Source organism: Ixodes scapularis, unplaced genomic scaffold, assembly GCF_016920785.2.
Source record: "Ixodes scapularis isolate PalLabHiFi unplaced genomic scaffold, ASM1692078v2 PGA_scaffold3__209_contigs__length_174095766, whole genome shotgun sequence".
Classification (NCBI taxonomy): Eukaryota; Metazoa; Arthropoda; class Arachnida; order Ixodida; family Ixodidae; genus Ixodes; species Ixodes scapularis.
The window spans coordinates 79,007,704-79,033,683 of NW_024609868.1; the positions used below are offsets into that span (position 1 = coordinate 79,007,704).

The 25,980-nt window shown below is 44.4% G+C and overlaps 2 protein-coding genes across 6 annotated transcripts in view; both read left to right on the forward strand.

Annotated features, from left to right (window-relative positions):
• The window catches only part of LOC8050674 (ATP-binding cassette sub-family F member 1), a 29,618-nt gene extending 17,906 nt beyond the window's left edge, over nucleotides 1-11,712 (forward strand). Inside the window, exons 14-18 of the mRNA XM_029994095.3 lie at nucleotides 4,413-4,445; nucleotides 4,537-4,608; nucleotides 5,108-5,269; nucleotides 7,811-7,883; nucleotides 11,234-11,712. Coding sequence (XP_029849955.2) covers nucleotides 4,413-4,445; nucleotides 4,537-4,608; nucleotides 5,108-5,269; nucleotides 7,811-7,883; nucleotides 11,234-11,418 — 525 coding nt within the window. The 3' untranslated portion in view covers nucleotides 11,419-11,712. The remainder of the gene's footprint in view (nucleotides 1-4,412; nucleotides 4,446-4,536; nucleotides 4,609-5,107; nucleotides 5,270-7,810; nucleotides 7,884-11,233) is intronic.
• A 246-nt stretch (nucleotides 11,713-11,958) lies between these two features.
• Nucleotides 11,959-25,980, forward strand: part of LOC8050673 (exonuclease mut-7 homolog) — a 68,926-nt gene continuing 54,904 nt past the window's right edge. For 2 of the 5 annotated variants that reach the window (XM_029994090.3, XM_029994094.3), the window contains exons 1-9: nucleotides 11,959-12,063; nucleotides 16,418-16,655; nucleotides 17,306-17,497; nucleotides 20,887-20,940; nucleotides 21,570-21,709; nucleotides 22,182-22,279; nucleotides 22,355-22,428; nucleotides 22,709-22,747; nucleotides 23,456-23,619. In XM_029994090.3, the coding sequence (XP_029849950.2) occupies nucleotides 16,443-16,655; nucleotides 17,306-17,497; nucleotides 20,887-20,940; nucleotides 21,570-21,709; nucleotides 22,182-22,279; nucleotides 22,355-22,428; nucleotides 22,709-22,747; nucleotides 23,456-23,619 (974 nt within the window). In that variant the 5' untranslated portion in view covers nucleotides 11,959-12,063; nucleotides 16,418-16,442. Of the gene's footprint in view, nucleotides 12,064-12,356; nucleotides 12,443-12,923; nucleotides 13,033-16,417; nucleotides 16,656-17,305; nucleotides 17,498-20,886; nucleotides 20,941-21,569; nucleotides 21,710-22,181; nucleotides 22,280-22,354; nucleotides 22,429-22,708; nucleotides 22,748-23,455; nucleotides 23,620-25,980 lie in introns of those variants that run through there. The other 3 variants (XM_029994092.4, XM_029994091.4, XM_040504903.1) reach the window with 3 other exon arrangements.

The window sequence follows — 25,980 nt, forward strand, 5'->3', positions numbered from 1 at the left end:
AGGAACACCTTCTTATCATAGACAGGCCGAAAAAACAAAGAGCAAACAGTCATCAATGATTTAAAAAAGAATGGCTACACCAGCAGTTTCTTTTGTTGTGTTGCTCGGCGTCACCGTCAGCCACAGGACAGCACGTGGCTCCGCCCAAACACCCTCATTTGCGTTTCCTACATTAAGAAAACTGGCGAAGCGCTGGCACATACGCTGGCAAAAGGTATTTAGGTGCCCCACAAACCGGTATTAACACTTGGACGTATGATGCCATGACCGAAAGATCGTCCCTCTAAAGAAAGAGCGCAAGGTGTTGTGCATTCAATTCCCTGCGCAGAGTGCCCTTCCACCTACGTCGGCAAATGATGAACCTCCCAGAAAGAATTCTACAACAGAACAGTGATGTGCGCAAATTCGGCCGTTAGCGCAGCGCTGTTGCTAGGCGCCGTGAGGACGGTGACCATCGCATCGACTTTGCAGACACCCCCATCATAAACGTTGAAGCGAACTTCCGTCAGCAACTATTTATAGACCTGTCATCTTAGCAGTTAGCTGACCGGTGGACAGGGCGCGCTGACACGTGCAGCACAATAAGGTGGCTTCAACCTGGTTGGGTTCAGTTCCAGCAGGCTCGCGTATGGGCTGGTGTGTTCTGTAGTTTTCGCCTAGTTTTGTGATATAGGTAAATGTATCCCTTGTGGTAAAGAACCAATGGTTCTGTGGTAATGGGCCATTTTGAAAGCTACGACATAGTTACATGTTTAAATTGTGTACATTTTAAGGAACGCCTTCATCTGATCATGTTCCTCATTCGGCCAGGTTCGGCGGCGAAACGCCTGAAATCATGCCAGGGGAGGGTTAGTGATTTTTATAACCGTACTGGTCGTACTAGTTGATACTAGTTTCCATAAAAATAAGCTAATGAAGAGGCTGATGCCTGGAGGCAGTGAAAAAGCGGGTCGACAGCCTGACTAACAATGTCCTGAATTGCAGAGAACAGATGAACTCACAAGTTTAGTGCTCACTGTTCGGTTTTTGAGGACACCAATTTTTTTTGGTGGAAATTGCCGACCGGAAAACTCCATTATAATGGCACATGGAATGAAAAAAAAAAAAGCAATATTGCCTCCGTTGGTCTCTTTAAAGAAATTAAGTAAATTAAGTATTCGAGAGATGCTTTGATGGTGTCTCGTAAACCATGTAGGAAATTTTTTCAACTATCAGCCCTGCTAAAGTATTTATTGGCAGCTTTTCTTATAGTTGACTTTAGGAAACTATCTGTTATACGGACATTTTCCTACAACGTATTGAGAATATGAGGTATGGGACAAACCTGTCAATTGAACTGTGGCGTCTGCCTTCCATATAAATTGCGGAATAAAAGTAAATGGTGCAAGAAAATTGACCTCCAGCAAGCTTAGTTCAAGTCAAATGCCAGGCACCACTTCATGGATTTGTGTAGACAGGTCTTTGTTTGATTGAACAGATACACTTTTTACTGTCAGCGGCGCATAGAGTAAATCCGGCATCGACAACGCTGCACTCGAGTGATTTCCATGTACTTTTCGGCTTTTAGGATTGTGTACCTCAGGCACTTTTGTCAGGCACTCGCGAGCTGTCTGTGACACATTCTTCACCTGGGGACCCCAACTCTTCGTGTCTAAACAAATTAATTAAATTAATTACCTTAAGAAACCTGAATGACTGCAGATGAGACGTAGCACAGTGTATAGTTTCTTTAAATTCATATGTAAACAGATCAAGCGAAAGTTTATACTGCAAAAAATTATTCCCCAATATAATCAAGAGTAACTGTTTTGTTATACAGGCAGAGCACGATGCTTTCACGAAACACACAGTGACTCCTTGTGTTGACTATACTTGCATTCTTCTTTAACTCTTTTCTGACTGCACCCATAGGCCATTGATCCCCGGTGATAGACAGTTTCCAAGCGCCATCAAGAAATTAAATTTAGTGTGGAGAATTACGTTCCCCAGTCTCGTGGATAGCCGAAGAACTGTAGTTTCAATTTCAACATAGGTTTAAGCTTTATCGGAACCTGGTGGGCTGTCAAAAATAGTCTTGGGAACGTTGATTGCGCTTGTCTAACAAGGAAACTGCTTGCGTCAATCTTTGTAACGAAGATGGCATTATTTACATAATTCAGCTGTATTATGGCATATTTTTTGTACCTCCAGTGCTCTGGGGACACTTTAAATGATGGTATAGGAGTAACAGATGGCTGTCAGTAATCATCACTATAATATCCAATGCTGTCCTGAGCCGGCGTGCACATTTTATGTTCCTAACAAGGGCAAAAATGCTAAATATGAAAGAACTGCAATCAAGGCTATGACGAAACGAGGGTAACACACAAAGAAATCATTTTGTTTGGGATGTGTTTCACCGATATAAGCATTCTTTCGTTGAAAAGCGCACGTATTACGGAGGCTGACTCTTTGACGAACCAAAAATAGTTAACGCCGGTAACACTAGACTAACATTCAGAAGTAGGGTAATAGCCGTGGGTGGTGGGGCACATTTTGAATGGCCTGAAATTTTTTAAATTTGTCGTTTAATTTGAATAGTTGTAAAAGTATCTGCGTTCGTATGCCTTCCACGCATACATTGTATTTTCAAACAATAAAATTTTAAAATCTGTTTTCCACATTATACCAACCTCAGTTTCGTTTGAAAGAACAACTAATTTTACTGATTTTCATATGTCATATTGCTCCTACGCAAATTAGTTAGGAAAATAAAAGCGTTTGCATGGATCCTTTGAAAATGGCTACTTTTGCTATGGTCAGGATAGAGTTAAGACTATAAATGCTTGAATATACGTTGCACTTCTTACTGCGCCACTATCACGGAGCCACTATCACTTAAGAAAATTTGTGTGCTGTCATAAATATTTGGCCTCTCAACCCTCATGTGTCTTAGAATCATCTACATACTCAATGTGTGCCAGTGCTTATACTGATTCCTTTCCTCGTCCGTATCCAGTATGCCGATGGTGCAAATAGTTAAAACGTGCTACAGTCGAATCTCATTAGTTCATACTCGAGAGGGACCAAAAGTTTGTTAGAACAAAGCAAAGTTTGAATTACCGGGAGTTTCCTCCCACAGAGACATATAGGATGGGACCTGCATGTTAGTTTAAATTATCCGCAAGCTTGAATTAACGAGATTCGACTGTATGACATCAAGTGCAGAAGTTGTGCCCATATGATGGAATGCAGTTAGGTAGGTAGTAAAAATAACTGCCGGGCAACACTTCACAAACCAAGGCAAAAAAGCGCGGTAAACTGCGACGAAAAACACAAATACAGAATACAACACATTTGCCAGGGTGCTGAGGGGAGAGAGCGATGATTTGAAGCCACCTTATGGCGGCCGCGTCACATAATTCCAAGATGGCAGCGCCGATGCAACGGAGGGTGAAAAAGTCTATAAAGTCGTGGCATAGCCAAACAACACTAAGAAATGGCAATAAATCCTCTGGCACATTACCATCATCCTATGTGAACAGACTAAGTCACTTGACAGAAAAGTAGAAAAAGAGACAATCACGAGAGAAGAAAATAAAGCTGCTGTCCCCTATTCCCCCCCTACCGAGGGGGAGGGTGGGGGGGGGCCCTGATAGGGGTCTTTCCTTGGGAGGGGGGCGAGCAGTAAATACCACGACGGTGGCGGTTGTCCGGCGCAGGGGATGCCCTCGACTGTCGTCGACCCACTGTGTCGCCCTTTAGTGCCGACGGAAAGGCAAACAGCGCACAGTAGACGGGGACTAAAGGAAGTGCAAACAGGATAAGCGCTTGTCCTATTTGCACTTCCTTTAGTCCCCATTTACTGTGCGCTGTTTGCCTTTTCGTCAGTATGAACCAACTAACCCACATCGCCACCCTTATTCCTTTAGTGCCCTTTTGCGGGGTTGGGCTGGTGTCGGGCTCTGCAAGGTCCTTCCTCCCTATCGGTCCTTCCTGGGTTGTTCATTTGGCAAGGCCCAGTTTTTTCTTCCTTCGGTTTCCAATTGGCTTTTTGGTGAAATTTCCACTTGATCCCAGGATCCAATTCGTTTATATTGAATTAGCTTTAAATCGGTTGTACCTGCAATAGAAAGGCGGTACCGATCAAGGCACTTAATTTTTCAATCATTTTACAAAGCCTCACGTTACCAAATGCTGTCCCCTATATGTGAACAGTTGCCCCTGAAGAAGAAAACCGAGCCGGTTTTGAAATGTCGGGGACTCCTAATAGGATTTGGTTGGTGATTTCATTCAATTTTCAAAGTTCTTCTGCAACCAGGCAGACCTCTGCCGAAATGTTTACGTTCAAGAGCTAGTAATCAATGATTCAATTATTGATATTTTTTTCTAATGCAACTACTGAAGTCGAATTTCACCGCCGTTTCTTTTAGCTACAAGGTGAAGCTCGGAAAAATCACAGACTGGTAAGTTTTCGCCTTCCCTTGTCTACAGGAACGGTACTGTGCTCGTGAAAAGGTTTTTTTTTTCTAATCGAGCACATTCTCTTATTTGCAGAGAATAGGCCGTTTCGACCAGCACTCGGGCGAGCATCTAAATTCTGAAGAGAGCCCAGTCGAATACCTTCAGGTAAGACGGCGCTTCATTGCATGTTTCCTTTTTTTCTAGATTAAATTTTAGTTTCATGACGCAGTTGTGCACATTGTTGTACGCATGACTTCTGAAAACGGGGGGGTCTTTGGCTACATGCTAAATGTGAATGAAGATTCGAGCAGGTTCGGGGGATCGGTGGCTGAGCGTGTTAACGCCCTGCCGAATCCAGGGACTCGATCCGCAGCTGTGCCCGTTGTGATGTGGATGAGCATTGTACCAGCGCGCAGTCGCGTGTCACCACCATGTGGCATGTGTTAAAGACTCCAGGCTAGCAGCGATAGTGCACTGGCTATTTTCTCATCTACAGTCAAGACAGCAGACGTCCGTTAGGACAACTAACTTCCTGCTGTCTGAACAAACACACGACACAAGTACTTTGCGAGCATGTGCTCTGCCGCCATCTCCAAGCTGCCTAGGGCCTCTGGCCGTCCTGTCAAGACTCATGCTCGGGTTGCTCGCTTCGTTTTTTTTGCAGAGGTTGTTCAACCTCAACTACCAGGATGCCCGCAAGCAGCTGGGCAGCTTCGGCCTGGTGAGCTACGCGCACACGATCAAGAACGGAGACCTATCCGGAGGTCAGAAGGCGAGGGTGGCCCTGGCCGAGCTTTGCCTCAAGGCTCCCGACGTCCTCATCCTGGTGAGGGCCTCTTCTTCCGTCCAAATGCAGGATAGACCCGTTGCAAAATGTGCAGCGCCATCCGCGGTGCCCTGAGGAATGCTGGGAACACCCCACTCAGAACCGGTTGTAGCGGGCAAGGGATGATATGCAGGCTACAGTCTGTTGCAAGTTAAGGATAGTGGGACAGGCTCTTCCCGTGGGGCCCCTCCACTTTTTTCGCCTTAGTAAGGTAGATGCTGAAGAGCAGGAAACCATCGGTTATGACGAGCAGAGAGCTTTGTGGAAGGGACTTGTACTGCTATATTTTGAACCTGAAACAGACTAATGGGCGAGGGTGTGCGAGGAATTGAGTTACCTCTCTCGCTCTCTTCGGTGTCGTGACATAGAGGAAGCAGAGTCCTGTATGCTTTGACGAGACCTCACGTGCTGCCTTTTGGAAGTTTTGCAAAAAGTCTATTTTGGTTGCGATCGGGGAGCAGCTGAAATTTTTGTTCCGTCCAGGAGTGGAATGTATTTGACTAACATTGTTTTTGTCCTCCCCAATGCTCTCGTCTTACAACGAACTAAGACGTGGTAGGTGTGCAGGCTGGTACGAGTAAGGAGGGGGTTTCCGGGCTAGGGTTTGTATTCTGTGGATCGAGGCAGGAGATGTGATCGGAGAATGGTTGCTTGTGGTATTGTAATGCAATGTTCGGGTCTTTCTTTTTTTTTTTTTTTTTTTCTTTATGAGTAATTTTAAGCATGTTTGCTGGCGAGACGAGCAGGCACATAGCCTCCTATATACTGACAAAGCCTGGCAGTTCACCACAAGAAGCGGTCTCCGAAATAGAAAAGGTGGAGCGGCAAACAACGGATGAGAGGAGAGCCACGTGACTGGCGCCCTGCGGCGACCGAACGCTGAAAGACACTTCTCCCGAGTGAACAAGTGTGTTTCGTGTCCTCGCCGCTGCAGAAGTTGTGCGCTGACGCCCAAGTTTTTTTGAGAAATGGTTGTTCGATGCTCTGTGCTACCAGATCCTCGCTCTCCAAATCTACGACTGGGCATGCTATGGCTTTGTCGTCAAACTGCCAGGCTTTGTGAGTACAGTGTAGACTGCATATAACGTATGTCGCGGGAGTCGCTAAAATCCGCACTATAAGCGGTACCGCATATTAACCAAAACATAAATTTTTCAGGCCAAAATACATGCCATGAGACAACTTACCTTTGTAAAATAATTTATTTTATGTTACATGAAAAATAAAGCGTAGTTTGAGGAAAGTCTTTAATTCACCAGACTAGTACACCTCTCTCTCAAGTGTGTCACACATTTTGAAAGAAATGAGCGACTTTTGCCTGGCGCAGCCTTTTAATGGCATCGCGGGTTGCGGACGGACGTTGCGAGCGTTCAGGATTGCTAACCCTAATCACTTTTCTTCTGTGATGAAAACGCGTGAAAATTCACATCTTTTATACGGTACGCACCAGTAATACTTTCAACTTTAGCACAGACATGAAATGCTCCAAATAAGAAATCCGGGCGATGTTCGAAAACACAAATGCTAAGAAAGCACCACTGTAGTCGAAGTAAACAAACACGACGGCACGGGCGTTTCTGCCGTCTTGAGAGTGCGTCCACGACATCGCCACACAAATAGATGGATCTTCCCTTCTAGTACGTGCTGGGTTATCGTAGCAACACACAACGAAAATTCACAGTGAAGGATAGCGCTTTTACGCGAACGATGAGCTTTCGCCACGCCGTCTACGTCGACAATCACAACCGACGCCATGTTTGCGGATAGAAGAAGCCGGCCCGCGACCGGCATGCTTCTCCTCAACCTGCAATTGGTCTGTCGTTGCGGTTGTCTCCAACGCAGCGGAGGGACGCACACATGTGAATGACACGTGCGTGAGTCCCTCCGCCCAGATGCCTGTCGTTGGTTTGGCACGTAAAACCCCCCCCAAATTTTTCGTCCCTCCGTCGCTATGGCAACTGAAGCCTCTTTCTTCGCTTCTCCCCGCTTCTTCGAGCAATTTCCTTGCCCCGCGAGTGCCGCTTGCGGCCAGCGCCGTTATTTAGTGTCGCACAGGGAAGCGTGCTCGCTGCACTGGTTGGTCGGCACGGTCGGTGGGCTGTTCCAGAAACTGCACTATAACTGGTATTTCCCTTTGCGCGCCCGCATTTTAAGCGGTATGTGATTACATGGAGTTCTATGGGAGGCGAACCGGTGGTTTAAGAAAGCCGCGTTATACCCAGTCCTGCACTATAAGCGGTTACGTTGTAAGTGGTCTATACTGTATAGAGGAGGCTATGGGGCTATGGGATGATGTGGTTTGAACAATTTGTTTGTTAGTAGTATGGTTTGCCTTCCCGGTGATGTTGATTTGACATGGCGGGAGATCATAATAATAATATGAAGTTTATTACCAGTTTCTTTAACAACATACATTTAATTCTGCTTCAAAAAAGCATGTGCATGCTTGTGTGTGATCCACACTAAATTAGCTATCGTCCCTCGCCTTGCTTGTTTAATCTGTCTACATAACTTAATTCCAAATTTGTCTTCATTTTTCAGGATGAACCTACAAACAACTTGGACATTGAGTCAATCGATGCCTTGGCTGAAGCCATTGGGTGCTATGAGGGTGGTAGGTTATTATATTTATCTTTTCTTCAAGGAGAACATTCTTTTCAGACCCAATGCTCGAAGGACTAGGGGCCGAGATAACTTCCATTGTCCCTTTACAAGCCCCTTTAATCGGGACTCTAATTATGAGCTTTTAATATGTTAAATAATAAATTTAGAAAGATAGCTTAATTTCACAGTTATGCCCAACGCAAGGGTACTTTGCTGGGTCAAGTAATATGTGGTCATTGCCTGTATTTTATCTTTTGTCTCTGTTTGCTGGCATTTGAATGTTTTAATCACAAACCAGCTAGCTTCACTTGCCACCTTTTTATATAATAGTTTATAAGAGTATTGCTGAATAGGAACCATTGAACCATTGATCACAATGCCTACCTTGATAGGCATTGTGATCAGCATCTTGTCATGACTTTATTCATTTATTACCGGGACGACAAAGCTGTCATTTGGTAGTTGCATCTGAAGTTTGCTTTTTAGATGTTCTACATGCCATCGAGGTACTGCATTTGGCAGTTTGATACTTTAGTCCTACGTTTCAGGAGAAAGAAACAAGCCGTCGGTGCACAAAAAAAGTGTTCTTTGTGTAAGGCAAAAGAAACCAAGTGCACATCTGATTTTATCACACCACCATCTCCTTCCACACAGTAAAGTTTGTCTGCTATGGTCACTGTATGTCAATAGGCACACACAAAGACGCAGTGCCTGAAGCCGGCTACAGCTGCACCATCTTCCGAAAGCTGTGTGCTAACAATGTGGCAACGCAAGCTTGGGCTCCAGGCTAGGCTTCCAGAGTGCGCTTCACGCAGTCACCCCTCGCTTCGCTTGGGGAAAATTTATTATAGTCTCGGGCCTGAGCGTGCACCAGGCCTTGTTGGACCCGCCAAGGGTTTCCCAGGCGATTGCCTTCTGCTCTCATCATTGACCTCTACCACAGCGTGTCTGAGTTTGGCCAGCGTTGACGCATGCACTTTAGCAGACGACCATTGGAAAATGGCATCTACCGTTGCTGGCTTCAGATGCTGCGTTTGCTCATTCTACATTAAAAAGTTGCTTCGTTGCAACGAGCCTTACACGAAAAGTGTGTTTTAAGCTAGCAACTTGAACCAAGTTTTTTGTACTGCGACATGGGGCTATACCACCGATAGGCCCTGCATTCATCGTACAGGGCTGCATTAGTTTTGATCATCTATGCAGAACGCAAGTTTGTCTGCTTCTTTTGCAGGGGTTGTGATGACATCAGAATTCTGAGCTCTGATTGGCTCTGATTGAAGCAGTGGCTTAGCCAGGAATTGTTTTTCAGGAGTGGGAAGCTGAGGTGGCTGGAATGTATGACTTGGGGTGTGGAACGGGGGAGAGGGGGTCAAAGTGCATGTGTATACACAAACTAATGTTTACAAACAAACTGGAGCGCCCCTAGCAAACGCCACCGGCGCCGCGCATGCGCGATGGAGTGTGGGAAAGCTCGCTGTCGCCCATAAACAAACCATTGAAATGCGATGTTGTCGTTGTCGGTGTGAGTCCCCCTGCCCTTTTTCACATTCGAATTGTTGATTCTACGCCTTCCTGGCAATGTCTCACAACTTGAGTGGCCTCAGCGAAATTATCGAGGCTCGTTACACCGCAAAACTTTGCGTGAATAATGTGACATGCGGCGATTCATTTTGCGTGGACGCCGCAGAATATACGCTAAAGCCTAATTCGCATGACGAGATTTTGTTTGCAATTTTCAGTCGCAACGTCACTCGGGCTGCAAAAGTGTGAAACGTAGCTGAGATGGTCGACGTCGATACTGAAAATCGCAAGCAGAATCGGACCAAGTGAATCGGGCATAACAAGTCTGTGATGGCCTCTGGTAACAATAATCAACATCTCCTTGTATCTACTGTTTACATCGAGCCTGCTTACCAACCTTCAAACTTAAGCCTTACGAGGCCTGCATTTACTTCTTATTGCAAGTACTGGGTTTGGTCTACGGGCTGGTGTCGTCTAAAAGAGCAGACGACAAGCAGAAACGTTTGAAAGAGCAAACGACAGTTCGAACGATCAGGCGGCCGTTTGAACTTGAAGACTCACTGAATGTAGTTTGGAGGCGGTCCGTACAACTTGACGGTTTCCCGGCGTTCATGTTGGAACAAAACAAATAAATCTGATGACCACAAGTACCTGTGAATTCAACCCAAAGTGCTTCCCGCCCAAGCAGTCGTGGTCCGATGGCGTCTGGTTTTCCCTTTTCACGGCACATTTCCACGTCCTTCAACGAACCGAGCGCATAAAAACTGACCTTCAAACTTTTCTCGACTCTTTTGGTACAGCCCCCATCGCGGCGTTTTGACGGGAAGGCAAGTTTTTGTCTGGTTCCTTTCAAAACAATGCAGGAATACACGTCTCACATGGGGACATCTGCCCACAGCCCCAGACCGGAAGTGTGTCCGACACATCACCACCGCGCTGTGACGTAACAGAGATGAGTTGGTGTATATTATGCAGAGCACAAGTTTGTCTGCCTCTTTTGCAGGGGTTGTGGTGAAGTCAGAACGCTGGGCTCTAGTTGGTTCTGACTGAAGGATAGTGGGTAGACCTCAAGGCAGCTTGCTTTGAGGTCTACCCACTATCCTTCAATCAGAGCTCGGTGTTGCAACGTCCCCGCAACTCCTGCGCAAGAAGCAGAAAACTTGATCTCCATATAGGGTCGGCTGGATTGTGGAGGAGGGGGGGGGGGGGGGGGCTGGCTGATGCCTTGTAAGCTTTTCTCTTGGATACACCACTAGATTAAAAGATAGTGGGTAGACCCTAAGGCAATATGCTTTGAGGTCTATCCACTGCTCTTTAATCGGAGCCAACCAGAGCTCGGCGTTCTGACGTCACCACAACCCATGCAAAATAAGCAGACTAACTTGCGCTCTGGATACTTAGGTTTACTAGCGCTCTGGATACTTAGGTTTATCATTAGTGTGAGCAAAGCTGAAACTGCAAGCATGTGTTTGTTACCATGAACGACACTTATTGACACGAGTGTACGTGCACGGCACGGCAAGCTCAAGCATGGTGCTCGCTCTTGTACCTTCGGCTTCACTCACTCTTAGTGTGATGAAACAGTGTGTACGGCCAAAGGCGACGATCGTCGGTGATGACGGCAGGCTGGCAAGAATAGGTCTCCACATTACTGCTTCCTGCAGCCTGTACCTGTTGAAAGACATTGGTTTCCCTACAGATGCCCAAGTTCAGTGGTTGGTGTGGTAAAAACATTGACTTTGTGAAGATACCGATATAAATTTGCTAGACTGGTCTTTTGTATCCAGTTCTTTTCGGAACATGAAAGTCACTGGTCATTTTGCATTTTTGGGTGCGCAGGAGTTATCATTGTGAGCCACGACGAGCGGCTGATTCGAGAAACAAACTGCCAGCTCTGGGTGATCGAGCACAAAGGAATCGAAGAGATTGACGGAGACTTCGAAGACTACAGGAAAGAACTGCTGGAATCTCTGGGAGAGATTGTCAACAACCCTAGCATTGCAGCTCGACAAGCCATGGAATAACTGCCACTAAAGGAGGAATATGATTGGACTGTTGAAAGCTTTAGCTTGAGTCAGTGTCATGAAGTTTTATGAAAATTTGTGACCTGAAAGATATCGCCGTGGAAAATATGAATATATTTTTAATAATTCTGACCATATCTTTCACAATGGTGATTGGCTATAACTTATTTGGCGCTGGTTGTAAGATACAAATTTAGGCTAAGCAAAGAGAGAAAGAGGAAAACTTGCATCACTCGACGTGCATGTTGAGCGAACGTTTCCGCACAATTTCTGAAAATAAAATGGTTAAATTTTGGTGTTGTGTTTCTGTCACTGCGACGGGCTTTGATAGCTCTGGCTGTCCTGTCATCGTACCGGGTTTTGTTTCGGTTTGCACGTCAAATATGTCAAATGCCTAAATTTTAATATTTTTTTATAAATGTGAAGTTTTATTTAAATACATATCTCGTATCTATTCTATCCGTCACCTCATGCATTTATTTAATGACATTACCTTGCATCTGATTAATACTACTATACCACCTCGTGCGTTTGGTATGGACAGGCTTGCTCCTCATTCTATTTAGATTTCCCGATCTCCCGAGCCCCGTCGTTTTCCTACGACGTCTGCCCGTCCAGTTTTCATCGCACATGTTGGAAAAAGTGGTGGGTCTATTTCACGATTATTTTGCATTGTTTAAGGAGACTTGAGCCTCATAGAGAAGCGCGCGGCTCGATCTGTAGTCTGTGTAAGACATGGGGAGAAAATCCCCTGAACTTATCAGTCGCCTCAAATCTAGGAAATCCGTTAGTCACTTCTCTCCCGATTCCTGTAATTATTTCGTAAATTGAGCGTACAACGCGTCCTTCCACCTTTTTCCAGGCACGAAGACTCTCAGTAAAAACGTTTTTTTTTTGTTTTTGATTTGTGTAGCTACCTCTTTGTCGCAGCTTACGCAAGCTCTTGGCAGCGCAACGAACGCCGTGCTTTTCGTGTTCACGGACCGTCAAAATTGGGTTCATGACCGTAAACTACCCTTTTAGCGTAAGTTTCTTTCGCTTTTATACCATGTTATTAAACCCTACGCTATAATTCTTATAAGTTGGGACAAAGCGCTTCATTCTTTGTTTCGCACGCTGAGTCAACGTGCTGACATTTTTTTTTTTTTTTTTTTTTTTGTGACTCAGTGGGAATTTATCTTCATGAGTTGTCTACTGTGCCCGACATTTTGGTGCAGAAATAGTGCAAAGTTGTTGAAAGTTAAAGAGCATTTTGCCTCCAGTGCGCGCGCACTTCCGAGCTGGTAAGCAGCGCACGCTTGTGTTTGCAACTTGCATATTGCTCTCCGAGCGCCCGCAAAGAAGCTCCGCGCGGCCTTTGGTCAGAAATGCATTCTCCGCGCTATCTGTAAAGTCAGCCTTCCGTGTCGCAGCCGATAGACCCGATAGTGAGCACCAGAGTGAAAATATGCGACGTCGAGGGCTGGCTAGCGACGGTCCTATCTCGTCTGCTTGACATACACAGTGCTCACGTAGAACAAATGCCGTGCTCTGCAGTACGTTACTCGAGGTTCGGTATGTTTCTGGCGCCAAGCTGGCAACAAACGTCCCTAATATGGAATTAACCAACAGCTGGTGATTATACAGTTTGAAATTTTTTACATGATTATGTTCCTCACCAGTTTGATCTTATGTATGTTACAGTCAGCAGGGACATGTTACAGACACAAGCCATTCCACTGGCTTCGAGGCAAAACGCCACCCTACGGATTCGCTGTTGGTAGATCCAAATCTTGGCCAAGGGTGCCCGTAATATGACGAGCAAATCCCAGGCTGCTTAGATTAATCCTCAACTCTTCACAGAGATGTGCCAGACGGCCTTTCTTGATTTGGCGCCTAGGCCCCTAAAGTTTCATTTTGTCATATTACAAATTCAAAAGCAGCTTTGCAACTTCAGTTGATGTTGCTAATCATGCTATGGAGGACCAAGGTTGCAGAATCCCCTCTTGAACTTTTTGCTCCAACCAAAAGACAACTCCAGTGTGAACTATGCACCAATAGAACAGATATAACAAAAGTTTCTTGCCCTATAGACTATCTTTGAAGCTGTGTGTGAGATCCTTCACAAAAATTGGCTGTACTTTGGAATCTATCGTGAACGAAGAGTTGTAACAAATGCTCTTTGCTGCTTTGTTGCTGTACAGTTGCCTGGGAGATGCACTCACGTACGAGTTTTGCTTCACCTCGCACCACACTTCCCAGGGACATGGATCATTGTGCGAATAATGATTGTTATTGGCGAAGTTAATCCCATACTGCCAAACAGCCAAACCACAAACCAAACCTTCTCGCCAAAGGCCTTGGGAACGCTCAGAACCGGTTGGATCCTCGAGCCCCTATACGACTGCAGTGCCGCCGCATACGTCCGGGACCTTTCTACGCTTGCCGCTCGTTGGCGCCTCACCCCACTACCCCTTTCTAGTATGTGCCGCCTTTTCCACCGCCTGGTGGCGCGTATGTCGACGGCTCATTTCTTGTTTCCATACTTTATAAACTGCATTTGTTTCTTTTCTGATCTCAAATACTGAACAAAAGCTACTTTCATAAATAATTGAAACGGTTCACGCCACTTATATTTTTTTGTATTTCGACTACAAAGAAGCTTTTAGTGGCTTTGACCAGTAGTAAGCCCATAACCAAAGACTTGACATATCGCGCACTTTCAGAACCGCGGGTCGTCCCCATAGGTGGAGGAGATTTCCATGTCGTCCGGTTAAAATATGACGCACTGATATTTAATTACTCTCTCCGTGCCCGCTGGCTTGCCCAAACCTCAAGAGATGTGGAAACCGCAAAAAAAGGTAGACGCTTAAATATGATTGCAGGGCTCCATTAACCTTAAAAATAATGCAGAAATTATTCCACAAAGAAACAACAAAAAGACATGAAACTAAGTTTATTAAATAAATGTTTATTCAGTTCCTTGAGGAGATCACCGAATGGTAGCTTAAAACGTCATTATAAGGAACATGTGTAATACAGCACGAATTTACGATAGTAGTAATTTTTAATGTTGCAAGTAAAAAGAAAGCTATGCTGAGTATCTACTTGCGTATGCAAGAAACACACGCATGCAAGCGTATGCAAGAAACACACGCATAAAAAGTAATGACTGGCATGTCCCCGTGGTGCAAGTATGCTGAACATAATGTATTCAAAAGCAAAAAATACTATTCTACGGAAAGCTAGAACATTTTCCTTTTATAATAATAATGATACTAATGAATAAATGACTTGTGCATCTATACTCATAGGTCCCTTTAGAGAAAATGTATTATTAAATGTCTGCAACATTTTAATGTGCTCCTCTTAGTAGCTCAATCATCTAGCTCAGTGCAATTTTCACTTTCATGCTTACTTATACTAGAATATGATTAGTGCTCATAAAAGTGGTCGCTTGCAGTATTGGCTACATTCTCCTGCAGTGCGAAGCCGATCTGTTGGAATGTGAGCGAGCACAACTGTCTTAACTCGCCAACATGTCTAGGTTAGCAGTCAAGGGCCCGCTTTTATGCTTTCGTTTACATCTTGAAAATGTTTCTCGAAATGTGAGACTAGCGTGATAATAAGCAAGCGTTCGCCTTAGCGTTTTAACACCGCTGTCTTTATCATTCATGTGCGAAGCAAAGTTGTTACGTTGCCTAGCTCTTCTGCACTTTGCATCAGCCATCAATTGAATAAAAAAAAAAACTTACTTGAGCGAGAAAAAAAAAACAAGCGCAAAGCAATATATCTAAGGGATGTTGACTGGACCTTGCTGTTGTTCTGCGCGAGCGAAGCTACGACGCTAGCCATCGTCATGCTCCAAAAAATTTAATAAAAAAATAGATGCTCCCTGATGTTACATACAAATATCAAGAGCCCTTCATGCAATGATAGCAAATGTCATATATTAAAAAAAGTTTAGGACCCCGGTAGAAACACTAATGCGCGGGTGCTTCTCTTTAGGAGCATGAATATTACAGGAAAACGCTACGGCTATTCAAACAGTGGTTATAATACAATTACCTTTAAAAGAAAAGTAACACAATTGCAATCTTTACATCAGTTTTTTTTAATTTGATTACCTTATTGGATACATATCGGAACACAGCAGTCGCACGGTTGCTGGGCGCCACTTTCACACGCCGCAAACAGCTACAGCACTTTGCCAGCCGCCTCAAAGATGGCGTTGGAAGGGAAATTGACGCCACATCTGACAGAGGGTGGGCTAATCTGCATAAGGTCTATTGGCACTTAGGCCAAAGGACATCAATTTACCCGCTATATTTAGCCGGGAGTCTGAATTGGTCTAAACGTCACATGACGTCAATATCCCCACTAAATTTAGCGGGGAATCAAAATTGATGTCTAGGACTAGGTCACAATACCTGAATTTTCCCCCTGAACTTAGCGAGGAAACTGAACTTACATGTAGGTCATGTTACATCAATTTCCCCTCTAAATTTAGATGGGCAGACAAACTTCTGGGATTGGGTTGTTTCGTTAAAAAGCATTCCATGCTTTAATATATAAAATAAATGAAGACTGTGAGATCATTGCATTTCACGGTGATCCCACTGTCCGCTCCAAATAGTATTGCAATCCACCCTTTTTTGGATTCCCGGTTTGAGGATTTTTTCGTGCGAGAATGTGTGGGTGCAGCACGAGCGAGCGCAAATATTCCTTTGAGTTAGAACAAAGAAGCTTCTCCCTTCTCCTTCCTTCTGGCACCTTTGCTTTCCTCGAGTTTCTTACCAAGATAATCCTCCAACAAGGGGTGCCACTTTTGCCGAAAGAGGTTGGTTCAAAGAAATGGCTCACAGTGCCGTGGAAATCAACTGCAAGATTAGTGCAGTTTTACTAGGCGTTACTTTCGAATACCACTGTGAGGTTTTGCTTTGTGCTGAGAGTTGAAAGCTGCTTGACACTGCACCTTGGCAAAGCCGATTCAAATGATGCACTGCTCGTCCCCTTTCAGCCAAGCAAGTGAGTGCTGAGTAAGCATGGATCCGTCGTGGCCGGTCAACCTGGAGGCCCTCTGGGTCTCTGGCCGAAACAAGAAGAGCGAGCCCTTCGTGAAGGTGCTGACCACGTACCTGGACAAGGCACCCAACTGCTTTGAGTGCGCCATCGCCCTGATGCGGGCTGCCTCTGACTTCCACAAGAACAGGCCCACGGCACAGAGTTACACCATCATGAGCGTCTTCTACGAATGGGTAAGAAAATAACGAATGATTGGCTGTCGATGTTGAGATTGTCGAAGCAGTACATGGAGGCATGTTTCGAATATGATATTGTGAGCTTGTTTTTTGAATGAGTAATATCAGATTAGCTGTCAACGTTAAGATTGATGAGGCATGGAGGCATGTTCGAAATATCATATCCTGAGCCTGTTCTACGAGTTAGCAAAGAAGTGGTGTCAGATTAGCTGTCAATGTTGAGATCATCAGGCAGCATAAAATGACCTGTTTCAGATATGTCACGAGCGTGTTTTACAGATTAGTAAGAGAATGATGTCCAGATTAGTGGTTAATCTATAGATTTGTGAGGCAGTACGTGAAGGCGTGCTTCAGATGTGATCTTTGGGGTGCGGCTGTGAAGTTTGATGGTATTGGAGACAGTATTCATATAGCAGTGGGCAAGTTGAGAGATCAAATCTAATGTTGCACAGTTTCAGTAGTGAAATCGTTTCAACTAAACTGACATCTGTTTTTCCACTGTAGACCGCTTGAACATGTATCGGTGACGGCATGCCCACAACATGGAAACGTGAAAGTTTCCAGGTCACTAAGAGCACATGCAAAAAGTAAATGATGCACGTTTTGGTCGGAAAAGTACTGCACTACCTTCTCATGGTTGATTTCAGGTGTCTGAGCGTCAGGAGCTCTACCCTGCACTGCTTACCCGAGAGATCAAGCGGCACGCGCTGCAAACAGTGCTGAAGCAGACAAACACCTCGCTCATCGATCTTGTGTGCAGAGTGTACAGGCTGGACGAGAATGCCCAGGACTACATGGATGTTGTGCAGGACCTCTTGCTCAGGCAGCATTTCAACGAGGTAACTGGTAACTCTATGCTTGCACTTGAGTGGTGTCCCCTTTTGGGTCCAGACTACTGGGGTACAGCTGCCACAACAAACTGGTGCAATAATTTGCTCAGGTTATTGATTTGACTGTGCACTTACAGACACTGTCAGCATAAACAGGCAGACTAGCTACTGTGTCCACGCAGAGTTAAAAATGGATGCTCATTCCATGAAGCTTGGTTTTCGTCGTAAATCAAGATGTATAGCTTCGCTTCTGGGCACTACAAATGTTGCTCATTCCCGCGGAGAATGCTGCGAGCCATCTAAGCCAATCCCATGCCGTGCGAATGTAACAAGACCTTTGGGAGGGGCAGCTTGGGGTGCGTAGTCACATGATACATTCGAGAGATTGACCGAATCTGCTGAACTTCAGATTTGGCAAAGTTCGGCACATACCAAAGCTTTTGAAGGAAAGTTTGGCAAAAGTTCGGCAAAAATTTGGCAAACGTCTGCGCACTCGCGGAAACGTGACAGGGCCATCGATTGCAAATGGACGTAGTTTGTGCCAAAGCAAAATAATATCGCTTTTTAATTAGCGTTATTTCACTGTTTTTATCTATCCGCATAAAACTAAACATAGAACTATCATGCTTGACATTGCAGATCTGACATTCCTAACTCTTCCCATCTTTCTAAACATCCAGTGTGTCCTAACATCAGAAATTGGCATTTTAAAAGTTAAAAACGGGACGTTGCGGATAGGGGTGCCCACTTTCATACAAAGCTGAAGTGACTCAAATAAAACAACATGCATACTTACAATAATATTGTTATCTCTTCTGGTGAAGGCTCAGCAGCCATTGCATTCATTTTTGCGCACAAAATGGTGACTCCAGAGGAAGTAAGAACACAGTGTTATTGCCTTTATTTCAGTAATACACACTTGCAGGCTGCTCAAAATCGAAACTCGTGCATCGTGACTGCGCCTGCTGCTGCAGTACAACCCACTTATAACGATACCACATATAACGATGCATTGCTTCAAATAATCAGTTTCTAGAGTTTCTTGACTGGAAATGATCAGTTTCTAGTCGAGATACAACGATAATCGGTTATAACAATTGAAATTTTGGGTTTTCTTATTATGGTTAAAAGTGGGTTGCATTGTACCCAATCCTGTTGTCACAGCACTTCTGCAAAAAGTCACTTTAAAATTACCATTAAACACACAAAAATGACACCAATACAATTATCTAGTAGAATATCACCTTATTAAAGGGGTACTGACACATCAAAATCATTATTTTTTTTATTATACGAAACAATTGAAAACGATGCCGGGACATTACCCTCAAAATTCGAAACTTGGGAGTTCAGTATTTGTGAAGTAAAAAAAAACAATTTCCAAATGCCGACTTTGAAGTTCCTGCTCGATCCACGTCAGTGCAGTGGCGTCAAATTTTGCGGTCTCCTGCGAGTCGACTTTCTTTCTCACCTCCGCTCCAAACCACCGCGACCCGAAGCGAGGAGGTGAGGAGGCGGGAGAAAAGGGCGCTGGCGGACCGGGAAAAGCCGGTTTCTTCGTTCAGTTCCCCGAACTCACCGATCGTCCTCTGCTTGAGCGCAGCCAACTTTTCCGAAGGAGGTTACAAATCCAGGAGGCAACATTGCACCGGACTCTGATTTTTAGTATTTCAAAAAGAAGGGCGGGAGTGCGTTCGCAATTGCGTTAAAAAACATGTCTTACGATTGCCGTTATTAAATTCTATAGAAATGTCGCCTACAAAGCTTCTAAATTTCATGATTTTTTATGTCACCAATCAAAAGAAGCGAGGAGGTGAGGAGCGGGAGGGGTACAGGGGAAACAGCACACCCGCAAAACAGTCACTCGAGTCAACACACACACAAAAGAAAGTCTCTTTCTTTTGTGTGTGTGTTGACTCGAGTGACTGTTTTGCGGGTGCACTGTTCTTCCTGTACATCATGAGCAACCAACTTGCCCAAACCTCTGTGTTAACGAGCGGAAAAGAAGAGCAACAAAAGTGAAAAAGCGCTCGCGTGCGCAAAAATTCTTTTTCTTTTTGCGATGCGTTTTTTTTTGCGTGTTTATGACTACAACTTGCATCGTTTTAGACAATGAAAAAAATGCAACCTTTGGGGTGTCAGTGCCCCTTTAAGTAATAACTGTAAATATGCAATAAAAAAAAACAATCTTTTTACAGGAAAAAATTTATACCGTAAAGTTGGGAAAGAACATTCGTCCAAAATGAATAGATAAATTATGAAAAACATGGGGTGGGCTATCTTTGGGGATGCCACAACAAAATTTTATCAAATATTAGTGATAAACACCTGGACACCCACTCAGACCACGGCACGCGGGAAATGATATTCCAGATTGCGGGCACCTCAAATTTGCATTTCACCGTGCGAAGGACTCGCTGAAACCCGCTGAGAACTCGCATCTCACGGGAATGAATACCGCAAATCGCGGACGCTACGGAATCGTATTTCACGATGCAATATAAACGCGGGACCAACTTGCGTGTTACGGGAATCAATATCGCGCGCGCAAGTTGCGGACAAAAAGGCGGGAATTCGCTACAAACCCGCATGTCACAGGAACGGATACCGCAAATCGTGACGCAGCAGATTCGCATGTCACGATGCAATATGCAACACAATGAACAACTCGTATGTTACAGGAGCCGATATCGCGCACGTTGGTAGCGTACAAAATTCCGGGAACCCTCTATGAACTCGCTTATTAGGTGTACTGGTACTGCAGATCGCGTGGCGGATGCGATTCTTGTCTGACATCACGTGACGTCCGAGGGAAATTAGGAAGGGGGGAGGGGCGATGTTTCGGAATTTTTATATCGCAGATATTTAGCCAGAAAAACAGGATGGGCGGTCTCGGGGGCAGGCGTTCTCTCGGAACTTTATGGTATATCAACTTCTAGGTCTCTTCAACAATGTATTTTTTTCCAAATCTTTGCCGAATCTTTTAAAAAATTTCGGCAAAAATTTTGTTTTGCCCAATCCCAAGATACGGGGCCGAATTTTCGATTCGGCAAAAGTTTGGCCCATCACTAATTCATTCGCAGTGTTTGATCGGCTAGGATGGCTTGTAGGGTCCGCTGTTGTCCATTGTAAGGTGAAACGAAACATAGTTTTCTCGCTCATATTGTTACACAGTGGGGTTATGATGCAGAGGTGTGAGCAGGAGGTGTCCGAAGATATCTTGCAGTATGTGAACGACTCTAGGGGAAGAAGACATAACTAGTACTATTTATAACAGAGTTGTGCCAAATGTACATGAAAATCTACATGAAAATCTACATTTCTAACCAGGCTTACTTTCCATATGTATCTCTCTATTGTTCGCTTCCAAGTATCTTGATTGTGTACTTTCATTTCAGGCTAGCACCATCGTGGTTCGACTGAAGCTACACGATTACTTCACTCTTGAGGAGGTTAGTCTTACTTACATTTATTTTTTTATTTACAAATGCCCTCAGGGCCCCAAGAAGCATTACGGAGGGAAGTGGTTGGTTAATCTGACGCAGAACTTGGCGTTATCGGTGATGGTGACGATGGGCCGGGAAATCTCACACGAGTAGTGAAGTTTTGCCGAAATAGAACTGGGAGGGCCGAGAAGGGACTCTCTTAAAGGTGCAGAATAATAAACTTTATGAAGAAGGCGAAGCCAGGAAATTTTACGACGCGAGGAAAGAAAAGGGTTAGTTGTGATCTCATTGCAGTTACACTTGAAACACAAGAGTAATCGAAAATAACAAACCGAGCTGCACGACTTTGAACCGCTTCAATTGCATATTGATGAAGATATTCTAGTTTAGGATGAACGAGAGTAATATGAAAAAGTCGTTTTAGTTTAGAAGGGACGGATTTAAAGTTACCCTCTGGCCCCAATCGACTGTAACATACAGCCAATTGAAAATGACTATGCTACAAACATTACTGCAACCTCAACTTTTTTGTATTCTTGTGTAAGCTACGTGATCCTAGTAATCTCTATACATGTTGCCCAACTCCTAGGTGTCATATGGATAGTTTTGATGGCTTTTCTTCTGTCTTTTTCAAGATTGCCATTCCCCTGTTCCTGCTTGACAAGATCGGCCTTCTCGAGAACTACATGGCTGGGCTACCCGAGCTTCAAAAGGAAGTCATTGTGTACATGGACAGCCTGTATAATGATGCCAACCGCATTGACAACTTGATCTAGTGCGTTCTTCAAAAAGTACATACTAGCATACTCGTTCACCCCTGAGCTGACAGTTCGATGAAAGCTACGCGCTTGCCAGACCAATCGACTGCCTCCTTTTCATCACCTGAGCCCTGTCCTCTGCACATTGGCATTGCGGAGATTGGGATCCCGTGGTGAAAGGTACTAGACGTACCACTGGTCCAACGTGCATGTGGCTTCCACCACACTGTCAAGTTGGGGGTGCGCAAAGTACAGTGCAATCCACTTGTAACGATACCATATACAACAATGTACTGCTTAAAACGATCAGTTTCTAGAGTTTCAAGACTAGGAACGCTCAGTTTTTAGTCCAGACACAATGATAATTAGTTATGACGATTGAATTTTTAAGTCTTCTCGTTATCGTTATAAATGGATTGCAGTGTATAGTCCTGCGCCTCACCCTTGATGAGTTCCACTCAACGTTTCAAAATTTTCTTGTTCCCACAGTAACCTAAACTTGAAGATGGTCAGCCGAGACAAGTTTCATCCAAAGACCCTGGCCAAAGTGATATCTAGGCTTCTGAAACAGTACAACCTTCCCGTTGGTGAGCATTCATATTTTTTTCTAATGATATCATTTAACAGTTTTCAATTTTAAAAGTTAAATTTGTTATTTTCAGAGCTTTGTCCTAACGTTCAGTATAGTCGAAGTAAGAGTGCCATGAAGTACCTGATTCACAAAAAGTACAATGAGGTAAGTTTTCTTTTCTCAGTGCTGAACCTGGTTCATTCTTATTTCTTTGATTGCTTTGGGTGGTCCTCCGAGCTTCCATTTAAGGTGGTCCTAATTCAGTAGCAAATACTTGGCAGGACCATTTTCCGGAGCTTCCAGCTTTAGTCCTCAATTTTCTCAGTTCCTCATTGGGGTTGTAGCAAATTTTTTTTTCTTCAAAGGTATGAAGGGTTAAATGTTCTTCAGCACTTTGAAGTTTAGTGTATAAGCGATCTAATGGCTTTGATGACAAACATTCCAGAATGATTACTCTGAAGCAAGTTGGAGAGAAATGATTTGTGTAAGTAACGTCTTTACGATCATAGTGGTAGGTTGCAGCAGAAAGTTGTGAAATTTATCCTTGCAACATTGACAACTCTGAACTGTCAGAAAGTCCACATGAATGGTTGCCTTTCAGGCAGTTCGTGGCAAAAGAACCTGGTTTTGTGTCGCTGGGAACTGTGCTTGACAAGGAATGGCATATCATAGTGCTGTTAACTTGCTCAAAACAAAAAGCAAAAAAAATTGTTTGGCAAAAAAAAAAAAAATTGAAGGGATGAAGTAATTCGGTAATTAAGAGATGCAGCCTGGCTGTACTTACAGATCTTGTAGTATTTTGAGTACATTCTTGGTCTGCGGACGCATGACACTCCTGCCTGCCAGTTGCCGATATATGAGGATTTATTGTGAATGTATGAAGATTGCCTACCTTTGGGTCTAGGGTCAGGGTTACTTGGAGTTGGAGGGTGAACACGTGTTCTGTCGTAAGACTTTGGCGCGCTGTTGGAAATCCACACTGCAAGCCCAAGAACACATTCCACATTAAAGGAAATGAGAACTAGACAGAATGAAACCTGCGTGCCATTGCTCTATTTCAGTTGCTAGGCTGTATGACAAAACGGAATAAAGCCTTTGCTGGAATTTTTTTTATCGGGGGTGGTACAACCTCAGCAGTGCTGACCAGAAGGGTGGTTCAAGGGACTTGACCAGATTGCTTCTGGAACTTCAGGAGGCAGTTGGCCCCAATTGCAGTCTTCAGAAAGAGCTGATCAACGACCTGATGTGGATGAATGACTACGAGAATGCCCTGAGCTTTGCCCTCAAGCTTGGCCTGCCCGAGCACCACTGGCCTAACTACCTTAGAGACTACAAAGAGCGGTGTGGAGTGCGCAAGTGAGTTCACCCTTCCTTTTTTCATGTCAGACTTCCAGGGGCCTCTTAATTTCTCTGAAAAATAATCTTATCAATCGAAAATGACTGTATGTTAAGCCAATACAATTTTGAGCCCATGCTGGTATTGTCAAAGGTGCCAAAAATGAAATGAGCCATGACCTTATAGAATTAATTTTTTTTATTTTATTTCAAAAGCCCTCAGGGCCTGAGGCATTACAGAGAAGAGTGGGTGTTAGTGATGGGATTACTTGTAACTCTCTTAAATGAAGTGCCGTCGCCGGTGGTGACAATATTCTCCAGGAGGTCGTTCCAGCCGACAATGACGTCGGGAAGGGCAGAACAGAGGTAGGCCGTTGAGCTGCATTTATACTGGGCTATTTTGCAGGAGCGATCAAACCTCGCAGAAATGTAGATAGGTTGGAGGGTAATAAATTTTGTGCAGAAGACAAAGGCGGGAAATGTTACGATGAGTGAAAAGACAGAGAATATTAAGTTGAGCTTTCACGGCAGACACACTGGAGAAACCTGAGTGATTAGACGGGATGGAACGAATGGCTCGGTTCTGAACCGACTCAATTAGGCTTGCTAAAGCATTGAACTACTAGTAGAAGGTTTTAGCTAGGCACCTTCGCTTTTCTAGCACTTTGTGCTGTCACCTTGAGCTGTATCGCGGACGGTCGCCCGTCCTTTGTCCTGTTGTTATTTACAGCCCACGCAATAACTGAATTAGAAAACGGCAATAATTTTGTTTGCACGTATGCTCAGTTTTATTTCAAGATAAGCAGGTGGGGGAACGGCCATTAAAACATGCCGCAGTCATGCGACCTCATTATGTCCTGGCGGCTTCCGCTCGGCAGGTATGTTAGCCTTATGATAGGTGGCGTGACGGCATACGGAAGGCGATAGGCTCGGCTTTGTATGGAACTCTGCGAGAGAATGCACCGTGTCAACGATATTCTTTAATTTAAAGTCTAATTTACTAAATCCTGGTGAAATAAAAGTGCCACATGATTATGTCTCGACATTTTTTCTACCTTTGACGCATTTTCCAAGTATGACTGCAGTCATACTTGGAAAGTGCAGTTGCGTACCGCTGGCTTTAAATCACGTCGGACTTGCTTGCACGTAAACAGCGGAAACTTGTAAGTTAGGTCGTCGGAATACATCTGCAGGCGAAGTGGAATCAGCGACGTCGATGCATTCACGACACGTCTCGGCTGACTTCTCAGCTCGCCTTCGTTTTATTGCGCTGTGCGCCCCCTTGATTATTTTAACTTGTAATGTCAAACTACGGGCAAAACAGAACCCATATATTAAATATATTATTAATTTGCTTGATTAAACTTGCGTGGTTCATGCCCATTTTATAAAATAAATTGCCAGCCGGTCGCATTGCCTGCAAAATTAAAAAGAATATTTTGTTTTTCGTTTCTTTTTTGTGTGGCGCCATCAATGTGGAGTACCACAAACCTTCCTGAAGCAGGGACATAATCAGGTCGCCCAATCGGCTCTCGTTTCCTCATCTGCCTATCTTACACCCTGATATACCGTATTTACTCGCATAATGAACGCACCCCCCACAACGGGTACCAATATTTTGACTTCTTCCTTTCCTCGCGTAATGAATGCACCTTCAATTTTCTGCACCGCAAGTTTCGAGTTGCATCCAACTTAGCTAGCCACCAAGCCCACCTAGCCCATCTTCTTTTTGCTGCCAAGTGGTCAGGCTAAGTTAAGCCAAGCCGCTCTCGTAATGGCTGCAAGTCTGTAGTTGTGAAAGGGATCAACCGTGATACGGAGCGGCTCGCACACTTGACGAAGTTTGGGTCGAGGAATTTCCGGACATTCTTCACCTATCGGATGCATTGATGTCAACAAACACGCCGCTGTCTGTGGTCTGCTTTCGGACAGTGAAATCGTGAAAGTGGTTAGGCTTAAGAATGGTCGCGTTGCTCTTCGTGCTGAGTGAGCTTCGTAGGGCGCTTTTCCTTCGGCAAAAGGCATGCTGAAGGTGCCCTAAAAAGGTTAGCAATTTATAAAGCATGGTTACTGCTGGGACACCGCCGGGATCATGACCGGTGACAGCTGGGCACTTCTATGACATCATCAAGCGGAAATGGAAGGAACCCTTTTTTGAGCATGGTAAATGTCGGAGACGCGTTCCAGGCACCATGCCTAACACCATGCACGTCAAGCGACCATGTGACACGTGATTAATCATAATGCCAATACAAAAGCGCCACGAGAACCCACAATTTTTCACACATTGCAATTCTATAATGAGGATTTGGTCAATATATAGAACTACAACTGCCAATTTTTTATTCTCAATTATTCGTTTTGTGATACTAACAAAAGAGA